Source organism: Leptodactylus fuscus, chromosome 5 (assembly GCF_031893055.1).
Source record: "Leptodactylus fuscus isolate aLepFus1 chromosome 5, aLepFus1.hap2, whole genome shotgun sequence".
Classification (NCBI taxonomy): Eukaryota; Metazoa; Chordata; class Amphibia; order Anura; family Leptodactylidae; genus Leptodactylus; species Leptodactylus fuscus.
Genome location: NC_134269.1, coordinates 105,615,904 through 105,629,012, shown reverse-complemented (window position 1 = coordinate 105,629,012; position 13,109 = coordinate 105,615,904). Strand labels below are relative to the sequence as shown.

The following is a 13,109-nucleotide window of genomic DNA, read 5'->3' as shown; positions in this document are numbered from 1 at the left end:
ATTCTTTGAATTCCCAGTGAGACAATGGAACTGTATAGCAGTAGCAAAAATTGTGGGTGCACGTAACCCCCATATATTCTTTGAATTCCCAGTCAGACAATGGCACTATATACCAGTATTAAAAATTGTGGGTGCACATAACCCCCATATATTCTTTGAATTCCCAGTCAGACAATGGCACTGTATACCAGTAGTAAAAATTGTGGGTGCACATAACCCCAATATATTCTTTGAATTCCCAGTCAGACAATGGCACTGTATACCAGTATTAAAAATTGTGGGTGCACATAACCCCCATATATTCTTTGAATTCCCAGTCAGACAATGGCACTGTATAGCAGTAGCAAAAATTGTGGGTGCACGTCACCCCAATATATTCTTTGAATTCCCAGTCAGACAATGGCACTGTATACCAGTAGTAAAAATTGTGGGTGCACATAACCCCCATATATTCTTTGAATTCCCAGTCAGACAATGGCACTGTATACCAGTATTAAAAATTGTGGGTGCACATAACCCCCATATATTCTTTGAATTCCCAGTGAGACAATGGAACTGTATAGCAGTAGCAAAAATTGTGGGTGCACGTAACCCCCATATATTCTTTGAATTCCCAGTCAGACAATGGCACTATATACCAGTATTAAAAATTGTGGGTGCACATAACCCCCATATATTCTTTGAATTCCCAGTCAGACAATGGCACTGTATACCAGTAGTAAAAATTGTGGGTGCACATAACCCCAATATATTCTTTGAATTCCCAGTCAGACAATGGCACTGTATACCAGTATTAAAAATTGTGGGTGCACATAACCCCCATATATTATTTGAATTCCCAGTCAGACAATGGCACTGTATACCAGTATTAAAAATTGTGGGTGCACATAACCCCCATATATTCTTTGAATTCCCAGTCAGACAATGGCACTATATACCAGTAGTAAAAATTGTGGGTGCACATAACCCCAATATATTCTTTGAATTCCCAGTGAGACAATGGCACTGTATACCAGTATTAAAAATTGTGGGTGCACATAACCCCCATATATTCTTTGAATTCCCAGTCAGACAATGGCACTGTATACCAGTAGTAAAAATTGTGGGTGCACATAACCCCAATATATTCTTTGAATTCCCAGTCAGACAATGGCACTGTATACCAGTATTAAAAATTGTGGGTGCACATAACCCCCATATATTCTTTGAATTCCCAGTCAGACAATGGCACTGTATAGCAGTAGCAAAAATTGTGGGTGCACGTCACCCCAATATATTCTTTGAATTCCCAGTCAGACAATGGCACTGTATACCAGTAGTAAAAATTGTGGGTGCACATAACCCCCATATATTCTTTGAATTCCCAGTCAGACAATGGCACTGTATACCAGTATTAAAAATTGTGGGTGCACATAACCCCCATATATTCTTTGAATTCCCAGTGAGACAATGGAACTGTATAGCAGTAGCAAAAATTGTGGGTGCACGTAACCCCCATATATTCTTTGAATTCCCAGTCAGACAATGGCACTATATACCAGTATTAAAAATTGTGGGTGCACATAACCCCCATATATTCTTTGAATTCCCAGTCAGACAATGGCACTGTATACCAGTAGTAAAAATTGTGGGTGCACATAACCCCAATATATTCTTTGAATTCCCAGTCAGACAATGGCACTGTATACCAGTATTAAAAATTGTGGGTGCACATAACCCCAATATATTCTTTGAATTCCCAGTGAGACAATGGCACTGTATACCAGTAGTAAAAATTGTGGGTGCACATAACCCCCATATATTCTTTGAATTCCCAGTCAGACAATGGCACTGTATACCAGTAGTAAAAATTGTGGGTGCACATAACCCCAATATATTCTTTGAATTCCCAGTCAGACAATGGCACTGTATACCAGTATTAAAAATTGTGGGTGCACATAACCCCCATATATTCTTTGAATTCCCAGTCAGACAATGGCACTGTATACCAGTATTAAAAATTGTGGGTGCACATAACCCCCATATATTCTTTGAATTCCCAGTCAGACAATGGCACTGTATACCAGTATTAAAAATTGTGGGTGCACATAACCCCCATATATTCTTTGAATTCCCAGTCAGACAATGGCACTATATACCAGTAGTAAAAATTGTGGGTGCACATAACCCCAATATATTCTTTGAATTCCCAGTGAGACAATGGCACTGTATACCAGTATTAAAAATTGTGGGTGCACATAACCCCCATATATTCTTTGAATTCCCAGTCAGACAATGGCACTGTATACCAGTATTAAAAATTGTGGGTGCACATAACCCCCATATATTCTTTGAATTCCCAGTGAGACAATGGCACTGTATAGCAGTAGCAAAAATTGTGGGTGCACATAACCCCCATATATTCTTTGAATTCCCAGTGAGACAATGGAACTGTATAGCAGTAGCAAAAATTGTGGGTGCACGTAACCCCCATATATTCTTTGAATTCCCAGTCAGACAATGGCACTGTATACCAGTAGTAAAAATTGTGGGTGCACATAACCCCAATATATTCTTTGAATTCCCAGTGAGACAATGGCACTGTATACCAGTAGTAAAAATTGTGGGTGCACATAACCCCAATATATTCTTTGAATTCCCAGTCAGACAATGGCACTGTATACCAGTATTAAAAATTGTGGGTGCACATAACCCCCATATATTCTTTGAATTCCCAGTCAGACAATGGCACTATATACCAGTATTAAAAATTGTGGGTGCACATAACCCCAATATATTCTTTGAATTCCCAGTCAGACAATGGCACTGTATACCAGTATTAAAAATTGTGGGTGCACATAACCCCCATATATTCTTTGAATTCCCAGTCAGACAATGGCACTGTATACCAGTAGTAAAAATTGTGGGTGCACATAACCCCAATATATTCTTTGAATTCCCAGTCAGACAATGGCACTGTATACCAGTATTAAAAATTGTGGATGCACATAACCCCCATATATTCTTTGAATTCCCAGTCAGACAATGGCACTGTATACCAGTATTAAAAATTGTGGGTGCACATAACCCCCATATATTCTTTGAATTCCCAGTCAGACAATGGCACTATATACCAGTAGTAAAAATTGTGGGTGCACATAACCCCAATATATTCTTTGAATTCCCAGTGAGACAATGGCACTGTATACCAGTATTAAAAATTGTGGGTGCACATAACCCCCATATATTCTTTGAATTCCCAGTCAGACAATGGCACTGTATACCAGTATTAAAAATTGTGGGTGCACATAACCCCCATATATTCTTTGAATTCCCAGTGAGACAATGGAACTGTATAGCAGTATTAAAAATTGTGGGTGCACGTAACCCCCATATATTCTTTGAATTCCCAGTCAGACAATGGCACTGTATACCAGTATTAAAAATTGTGGGTGCACGTAACCCCCATATATTCTTTGAATTCCCAGTGAGACAATGGAACTGTATAGCAGTATTAAAAATTGTGGGTGCACGTAACCCCCATATATTCTTTGAATTCCCAGTCAGACAATGGCACTGTATACCAGTATTAAAAATTGTGGGTGCACGTAACCCCAATATATTCTTTGAATTCCCAGTCAGACAATGGCACTGTATACCAGTATTAAAAATTGTGGGTGCACATAACCCCCATATATTCTTTGAATTCCCAGTGAGACAATGGCACTGTATAGCAGTAGCAAAAATTGTGGGTGCACGTCACCCCAATATATTCTTTGAATTCCCAGTCAGACAATGGCACTATATACCAGTAGCAAAAATTGTGGGTGTATATAGCCCCAATTCTATTGCTAGGGGACTTGCAGGGTATTTCTGAGGTGAAGGTGGGGGGGCACACCGTTGGAACGGGGATTTGGGGTGTATATATGGGGTATACGGGAATACACTGTCAGTGTGTTCCATTCAGGATCCTGGGAAAGCTGGGTTGCGGCGATTGAGCCCGTCAGTGCCACGTTACACTGACAAGCTTCTCCCTGGAATTGAAGTTATATGTAAGCCCAATATATTCTTTGAATTCCCAGTGAGACAATGGCACTATATGGCAGTAGCAAAAATAGTGGGTGTATATAGCCCCAATCCTATTGCTAGGGGACTTGCAGGGTATTTCTGGGGTGAAGGTGGGGGGGCACACCGTTGGAACGGGTATCGGGGGTATATATCGGGTATACGGGAATACACTGACAGTGTATTCCATTCAGGATCCTGGGAAAGCTGGGTTGCGGCGATTGAGCCCGTCAGTGCCACGTTACACTGACAAGCTTCTCCCTGGAATTTAGCTCTTATAAGAGCTGTTGGTTGTCTTCTCCTTCCTATCCTAGCCTGTCCCTGCCTACCCAGAATCTAACCCCTAGCTAACTGGACGGAAACCTCCGTCCTCGGTGAATTGCAAGCTCAGAATGACGCGAAGCTGGGCGGCGCTGTTCTTTTAAATTAGAGGTCACATGTTTTCGGCAGCCAATGGGTTTTGCCTACTTTTCTCAACGTCACCGGTGTCGTAGTTCCTGTCCCACCTACCCTGCGCTGTTATTGGAGCAAAAAAGGCGCCAGGGAAGGTGGGAGGGGAATCGAGTAATGGCGCACTTTACCACGCGGTGTTCGATTCGATTCGAACATGCCGAACAGCCTAATATCCGATCGAACATGAGTTCGATAGAACACTGTTCGCTCATCTCTAGTGACGATCAGTTTACCTGTTTCTGAAAATGGATTATCACTACTACCAATCCACCCCATTATACTCCACGCTTCTTCTGGTGAGACGGCTCCTCCTTCTGTACTGATTCTGCAGGGTACATGTTGTTCTCCAAGCACTGTTCACCCTGCTTCCGGTAAATCACCTCTGCGCATCCACGCATTTGCAGTAGAGGTGGATCATCGCTGGAGGAGAAGAGCTCGCACAGACAGAATCAGTACAGGAGGAGGAAGGTTGTCTCACAGGAAGATACGTGGAAAGTAAATATATATAATTTTGGGTCAGTGGTTGGGATGAGTAGGTAGGGAAGAGCAGGATAGCTAGAGAGACAGGGTGGGGGTATGAGGGAGTTAGGATGGAAGAAGAAAGTAAGGTGAGATGGGTTAGTGAGGAAGTTAAATACAAGGAAGCAGAAGCATGTAATCAAAAGCAGGAGATACCAGGAGCTCCCAGAAATCACTCAAAATATGCTAAAGGTATATGGGTGCATTCATTAACCCATTAATAGCACTAACCGGCCTTTTTAAAAAAACAAACATATTTTTTTGTCTGGAAAACCTCTTTAAGGAGAAGCAACATTGTTTGTTTTTTTTCTCAATTGGAATTTTTTTTAAACTGAAACCCTGGATGAAAATGAAGGACTTGCAGGACTTTTTCGTCTGGCAATTTTGGGAGTACACTGACACACTCCACAACAGTTGTGAACATAGCCTTACAAATAATTTAGATAAAGAATGTATTCTGCATTCCCAATAAATGTGCAATACACAAGAAGGTATTTAGTGGCATCTATCAGGTGCTATCCATTTCCCCCAATTTGATGTTCAAACCTAAATTGCTACATTGTCTAAGATTTATCTCTTGGGAAAGATGCAGTAATATATTTAACATATACTTTCTTCTTTCTCCCTGTTTAGTCTGCAGTGTCCCAAAGAGAGTGAAGAACACAAAGATGTTTTCAGGAATCTTTGAGGTGAACAGTCACTTGCGATATATATGCGAAGATGGCTACAAACGTCAGGTTGGCACATCAAATCTTGCTATTTGCCAATTTAATGATAAAACTAAGAAGGCAGACTGGAAATATGGAAATATCTCCTGCATTCGTAAGTACTGTTCATTGTTGAATCAAACAGGCTCTTTCCAGAGTATTTATGTCATCGGACCAGATCGCTTTGCTGCACTTTCCACAGCAAAATGTCCATAATAAGAAACAAGTTGGCTTGTAGACAACCATATATACATTGATTCTGGGTTAACTTTTTTTATAAAACTTTTTTTTTTTTTTTTGTGTCCATCTTAGGAGACCCATTAATTTCTATTACCACTCCAGGCAGTACAAAATCTTTATTCACTACTTCAGGTAAGAACTGTGATTTTTATTTAAAAAAAAAAACAACTTTAATTAGAACCACATTTAAGAAAAGTATACAATTTGATCAAGGACCATAAGCCTACCAGACAATTTACAACAACCTCTGTATAGTGGGTCCCTACATTACTGGGTAGAGAAACTGCAGTACAGAGCCCACAGTGGAAACAACCCTGCAGCCCAACAATATTCCTACTACCAGATTAAGCCCCCATGACCTGGACACAGGTACAGCATCACAGCGATGACAGCCACCATGCAGCACTACAGCACTGATATGTGAATCCCATGTGTTTTTATCTTAAATGTGGTTGTACTTGCTTAATCTATCCTGAAACCTTTGAAATTCTTTAAAAGACTGCCTGTATCTCAGCCAATTATGAGTGATTTTTTTTTTTTTTTTTCCGGACAATAGCATTTTGTTTCATTAAATGCATACACTAGTACAAGTACTGTTATAGCAGCAAAAACAAGCTGTTTGTCTGAAAAAAACATTATATATATATATATATATATTGGATACCAAAAAAAAAATCTTAGTGTGTTTTTTTTTAAAAAAAAAACATGTTGACTAACACAGTGTGTTGTATTCTAATTCTAGCCAGATTACCATTTCAAGGCTTAATCTAGTTTCATTTCCTAATTTTCTTCAACTCCAGATTTTTTTATATTTGTCTCTGAGGCAGGAGGTGTGTACAGTAAGGAGTTGTCTGCCATCCCATATCCCTTATTTATATTATGAGTTTCTTTTTATATGTAATTCTGCTAGGAGTAACTGTCCAATAGCAAATAAATAGTTAAAAAAAAAACAGTGACTATCATGTAGGACAGGGGTGCTCACACTTTGTCAGCATGTGAGCTACTTCATAACATGACCAAGCCCTAAGATCTACTACCCACTTCTTGTAGGTGGGGCCGTGGCGGGTCTGTGGGCGGGGCGTGTCTGTGGGTGGGACTGGTATGTGGGCGTGGCTGGGTGGATCATGACAGCAGGAGACAGCGGCATTTGTGGCAGCCCAGGGATCCCCGGTGTCTGCTTCTTCACAGCGCAGGCTGAGTGTTATCTCTGGACCTGGCAGGCTGGGGCTGCGGCAGCCCCGCCTGCCAGTGTCCGTAGATGACTCTCAGCCTGCACTGTGAACAAGCAGCACCCCGGTTCCCTCCATTCCTAAGAGCGGCCTGCAAGTGTCCGGAGTGCTTGTTCATAGCGCAGGCTGAGAGTCGACTCTCAAGCTGCACTGTGAACAAGCAGACAACGGGATCCCTGGCTGCATCCCGCGATCGACCCATTGCGATCGACTGGTAGATCGCGATCGACGTATTGGGCACCCCTGATGTAGGAGATCCAAGAACACTGGACTGAAAATATGGGGCAATTGCACGAAGGCAAAACACTGGATAAAAAATAGTTCCTGACTTCGCTTATAGAAAGTATGTGCCCTGTGACCCTAGCACTTCAAAAGGCTCAAGTGTGCTACTGCTGGAGCTTCCCCTTTCATGTGGGCCTTCATTGTCAACTTTAGAGATGAGCGAGTAGTATTTGATCAAATACCTCCCCTGCATAGTTATTGGTGTAATTGGTCGAATACCATGTGGTAAACGCAGTAAAATTTGATGCTCCTCCCACATTCCCTGGCGCTTTTTTACACCAATAACTATGCAGGGGAGGTATTTGATCGAATACTACTCGCTCATCTCTATCAACTATAAATACTTTCTTGTCCGATCCTTGAAAGAGGGTCTCCAGATTCTACAACGTGAGGGATAATAAATAATAATCCTGATAAATTGTTAGCTTCTAAATTGAAAGCACGAGATTGAAATCCATTTACCAAATACTGGAACCTGGTGGTACTATGACCACTAATCCCACTACAACCAGTCCACTGGAGATTGCTTCCTTTCTCAGTTCTCTCAACCTCCCTTTCATCTCCCCTACCCAGGCAACTGCCCTAAATAGTCCTATGACTAAGGGCTCGTTCACATCTGCGCCCAGGTGTCTGTTATGCAGGTTTCCGTTTCCTGCATAAAACAGAGGCAGGAGACGGAAACCTGCAGGAGTCTTTCTCACCCATTCATTTGAATGGGTGAGAAAGCTGTCCGGCCGTGAGCGGCGGTGAGCATTTTACGCTCTCCGCCGCGAAACCGGGTTTTTTAACCCGGACACAGAGTCGGACATGCAGTACTCTGTGTCCGGATTTAAAAAAACGGTTTCGCGGCGGAGAGCATACAACGCTCACCGCCGCTCACTGCTGGACCCGGTTTGTGCTTTCAGTCTTCTTGCATGTAGAAGACGGAAAGCACAGAACAGAGAGTAGAACGCAGGTGTGAACCTAGCGTAAGGAAGAACTAGATGATACTCAGTGGTGTAACTAAAGTCTTGTGGGCCCCGGTGCAATCTTTTGTGCGGGGTCCCCTACCAGAGTGAATTCTTGATCGTGATGGTTGAGAGTGCTAAGGAGCAACCTTAGTGTGGCTAGGGTAATCTGTGGGTCTCTTTGGTTAATGGGCCAGATGGAATCTGCAATCTCAATACTGCTGCCAGTGATTAATACATTCTCATATGCCTTCCTCAGAGGCTTTTAAGACTGCACAAGTTTTCCATTTTCTATGCTCCTGTACTTCACTCAATCCAGAGACTCTGTTTTGAGCAGCAGAAAGGGGTTCTCTCTCAAGTATATATGGAATGCTTAATGTCCCATCCCAACCCTAAACTTGACTTTATGGTGGCCTAGAAGCGAGAACTTGATTCTACCCTAACCCCAGCGCAAAGGATTGACTGTTGTACTTTTATTAACAAAGGCATTTGAGAGGTATTTTGAGGCCTATAACTTTCTTTTTATATATCTGTGTACAAGGATGCATAGGGTGCCTTTTTTGCGGGGCCAGATGTGCTTTTTAGTTGTATCATTTTGGGGAATGTCTATTGCTTTGATCCCTTTTTTTATTTTCAAATTTTATCAGAGGCAAAACAATGAGAAAACGTTTCCAGAATCCACATCACCTTCAAATGGAGGAAACCTTTTCTCGTATTGACTAATGTTGTTCGGAGAAATGACACCATTATGCTCCACAAAAAGATTAATGCCTCTATCTCTGATACTTGCCCGCTCTTTGATAAAGTTTGAGCACCTTGGCTTACCCTCGCATCCCAGGTCTGCCATACTGCCTTCAACTCTAATTGCCTGATAACACTGTGAGTATTCCCTGTCCCTCCTTATTTTTTTAGGTAACTTTTCCCGTGCACCTTTCATCCACTTGCACTATAGCATTAAACATCCCCCCTTATTCCTCCCATTTTGATTTTAGAATATTTCTATTCTAGTCCAATAGATTTCTATCAGCCGGATCTTTTTTTTTCACTGCTAGAAGTAATGTTTAATGTCCTAAAGTCTCAGTATACGTTGGATCAGACATTGGTATGTTTATGGATTTGAAGAGTTATTTCCATGGATCTGATGGACATTCCCATTTCCATTTACTTGATCCTTATTTTTCTCTTTTCTTGTGACAGTGGTAGTAAAATGATTGTAATGACTATAATACAGTATATATTCTATAATAAATGATTTTATACAAACTGGTCACTTCATGTCATATATATTTATAAATGTCACTTTAGTATCAAGTTCAAGTCATGCTTCCACATCACCGTCCACAACAGTAGAAGAATTTACAAGAATGTCATTGAAACCAACAGTCAAGCTCCATGAAACACTACATTCTACACAAGAAACAGTGAAACATACTGCACAAAACCCTGGACGGACTCTGGTGAACAGGCTTTCTACTGTGAGTGATCACCTGGCTTCAGAAAGCACACACTCTCCAGGTTAGTTAATAAAATAGTGTGTACAAGTGCCTGGAAGCATCTGATGGCTAGAAATTCGTATAACAGTGAAGTTGTTTTAGGAGGTTTTTTAATTAAATAAGTGGAAACTCCAAGAAAAGAAATAAAAACTTGACCTGAAATGTTACATGTTTGCTGTGTATGGCGCTGGCCATGCTGACTTTGACTTTATTTTAGTTTCTCCACATATTTTTGCCTTCTGGTTATACTGCAGAGCACTTATTAACTTCCTTTAGATGGTATATTTACTAGTTACTGTTAGTGTATCTCTAACTCTAAAATACTGGTAATGTGTGTTTAATTATTGTTTTCAGGACTACAGCTTTATACACAGACCTTACCTAAGACATTTCCTAAGGCGACTGTGCAGACAAAGACTGAAATCACTGTTTCAACCTACACAACTGTAACGGAAACTACAGGTTATACCGTGGCACATGGCACTATCACCAATTTTATAACTCCTGTGCAAACTAGAAACCATACAGGTCAGTTAATACAAAGTATAATGGAACAGTACTTCAAGAACTACTTTCCTCTCTGCATGGCTCGTGTGGACGCCATGCAGAAAACACACGGACCACATTATAGTCTATGAGGTTCGTGTGCTTTCATTGCCCACCGCTTTTTAATGCGTTTGGTATTCCATTCGGCGGGTCCCCAAGCGGACTCCCTGAACGAAATACCGAACGCAGATGTAAACCAGGCCTTACTAGTGCTTTGTTACTAATAACATAGCAATTTTCACACAGACAATAATGCTGTAGTATTGCAACCTTTGGCATAAATAATCTAATGATTGTTTGTTCAAGCCCCATAGTGGAGAAGCTTAAAAAATAATTGAATAATAGTTTTATAAAATGCAAAAAAGTTTCTGAAAATGTAATCATGTCACAGAAATGAGCAAAAAATAGGAATCTCCAAGTCCAGAATTTATTGAAATGATTTATTTATTTATTTATTTGTGGCTGTTTACGTGAAAAGGGCCCAGATCGTCGATACTAATTATAGAGAAAATAGTCCAAAACATATTTGGGTAAAAAAAATCACAATTTTGTTTTATGCAAAAATTTTATTTAAAAATATGTCAATTGTGCTTTCAATAAAAAATTTTTTGCTGTTTCGGACAATGTTACACCATAACCGTTACAATGATACCAAGAACTCCATATCGACAATGTGGGCCCTTTTCACATAAACAGCCACATTTATTTAATATTGTGAATGCTGTAGCCGGGTTCAAATTGCGCAAATTATATGTTTGCTGCTTTACCCCAACAAATCAAATCTGAACCTTCTTAAATAAGGGCTACATATAACATACGTGAACCTATCCTGTGGAAGTCCTGAAAATACAACACAACACACAAGAATAGTAAAACACATAATCATGCGTCTTTAGTAAAGTTCACAAAATGCATAAATATACAACCACATATGAGACAAAAACACTTGAATTAAACACAAATGGATAAAATATAGCAAATAAACTGGGCTAAATGCTCCACATACTGGTTTAGTATTATGTTCTGTTTTACTTGTTACATCACCTTTGTTGGGTTAGGTGTTTGCAAGGGCTTTTGCTAATGTTTATTTAGGGGTATGTGGTTTTGTCAGTCGGGGGATTCAGCCCAGTTTATTTGCTATATATGTTTTTATATCCACTCAGGGTTAGTTCTCACTTGGGTGTTTTTGTCTTGTATGTGATTGCACATTTATGTATTTTATGAACTTTAATAAAGATGTATATTATGTTTTTTACTATTTCCGAAAGTTGTAATATCGTTGGTATTTGGACACCGGATCTGATTAGTTGCTAATAACAATGAAACCTTTTGTTTGGATTGTTTTATGTAAGGCCTATGTTATTTGCATTGCTATCATTTGCATGTACACACCATTTAATATTTAACTTTAATAATTAAATATTAATATTTTACATTTTGTAGATACACCGACAAGTATTTGGCAGAAAACAGAAACCATAGCAACAGGTAAGAGAAGCTGGTCTTGCTGTGTACGTATTTATTCAGCGGATACATCATGAACAAGTCTAATATGTACTTGTGTTTTATTAGCAGCAGGTGGCGCTCTAGTGGTTATAATACTCGTGGCTGGTGTAATGATCCTCGTCTGGTATCGCAGAAGAGGAGGGTAGGTCAATTATTTACATCAATGCAAAGAGGCATTTAATCTTTGTCTAACTTCAGTGAAGTTACGTTCAGACTACCATTGTCTGCCCTTTAATTCGTCTGGGGATGAGAACAACTAACAGAAAAATATAATTGGAAGATTTTCCATTTTTTTCTGACATAATTGACTTCAATGTTAAAATAAAAATGTGTGATTTCCATTTTTAAGGCAGAAAAAAAACAGAAGAATCCAGATGTAATGTTGTATATTAACATGTCTAGCAAGATGGGCCAAATCTATCATGCCACATGAGCCACTGTGATAAACTTGACATGTCTTCTGCCTGTCTGGTCTAGGTTTAAGCCCGGTTCAGATCAGTGTTTAGGTTTACATTCGGGAGGTCCACTTGGGGACTCCCCAGATGGAAATTTAATCCGCATTAAAAACCGTTACCTTAGTAAACCCATGGAACCCATAGACTATAATGGGGTCAACTCGGTTTCCACCCAAAAAGGTTGAAAAATGCAGAAAGTGGAATGGAATCCTCAAACGGAGAGCTAACACTGGTGTGAACCCAGCCTTAGCGAAGTTTAGTTTCAAAAAGTAATTATTGTATAACAGCAAATGATACAGTGTACAGGTAGAAAAATTACATTAACCTTAAAAAATAACGTAAATCATAAATGGTATAATACAGAAATAGAGTAATAAAATCCAGAATCTTAAAACATGTAAGTAAAAGGAAAAGAAGGTATCGAACTTGTAACAAACAAGGTAATAGGGGAGGGGTTGAGAGGGGCGAGTGATCGTAGGAAATGAAAGGCCAGAGTAATCCTGAAGATTTCCAAATGAGATAATCCTTGGTGAAGACCCACCTATCACAAACAAAGATATTGAGAACCTGGTGTGTCTCCACCAAATAAACACCTCAGGGGATGGGTCAAGAGGGAACAGAGTTCTCTTGGTTCTAAATGATTCTAGGGATACCCTCTGTGGGCAGTCCAACTCTTTGTAGATGGCAC

General features: G+C 40.1%; 1 protein-coding gene across 3 annotated transcripts in view; it reads left to right on the top strand.

The window, feature by feature from the left end:
- IL15RA (interleukin 15 receptor subunit alpha) overlaps positions 1–13,109 on the top strand; it is a 45,428-nt gene that overhangs the window by 27,068 nt on the left and 5,251 nt on the right. For 2 of the 3 annotated variants that reach the window (XM_075273927.1, XM_075273929.1), the window contains 6 exons: positions 5,650–5,838; positions 6,036–6,095; positions 9,727–9,936; positions 10,269–10,442; positions 11,904–11,948; positions 12,033–12,108. In XM_075273927.1, coding sequence (XP_075130028.1) covers positions 5,650–5,838; positions 6,036–6,095; positions 9,727–9,936; positions 10,269–10,442; positions 11,904–11,948; positions 12,033–12,108 — 754 coding nt within the window. The remainder of the gene's footprint in view (positions 1–5,649; positions 5,839–6,035; positions 6,096–9,726; positions 9,937–10,268; positions 10,443–11,903; positions 11,949–12,032; positions 12,109–13,109) is intronic. The other variant, XM_075273928.1, reaches the window with a different exon arrangement.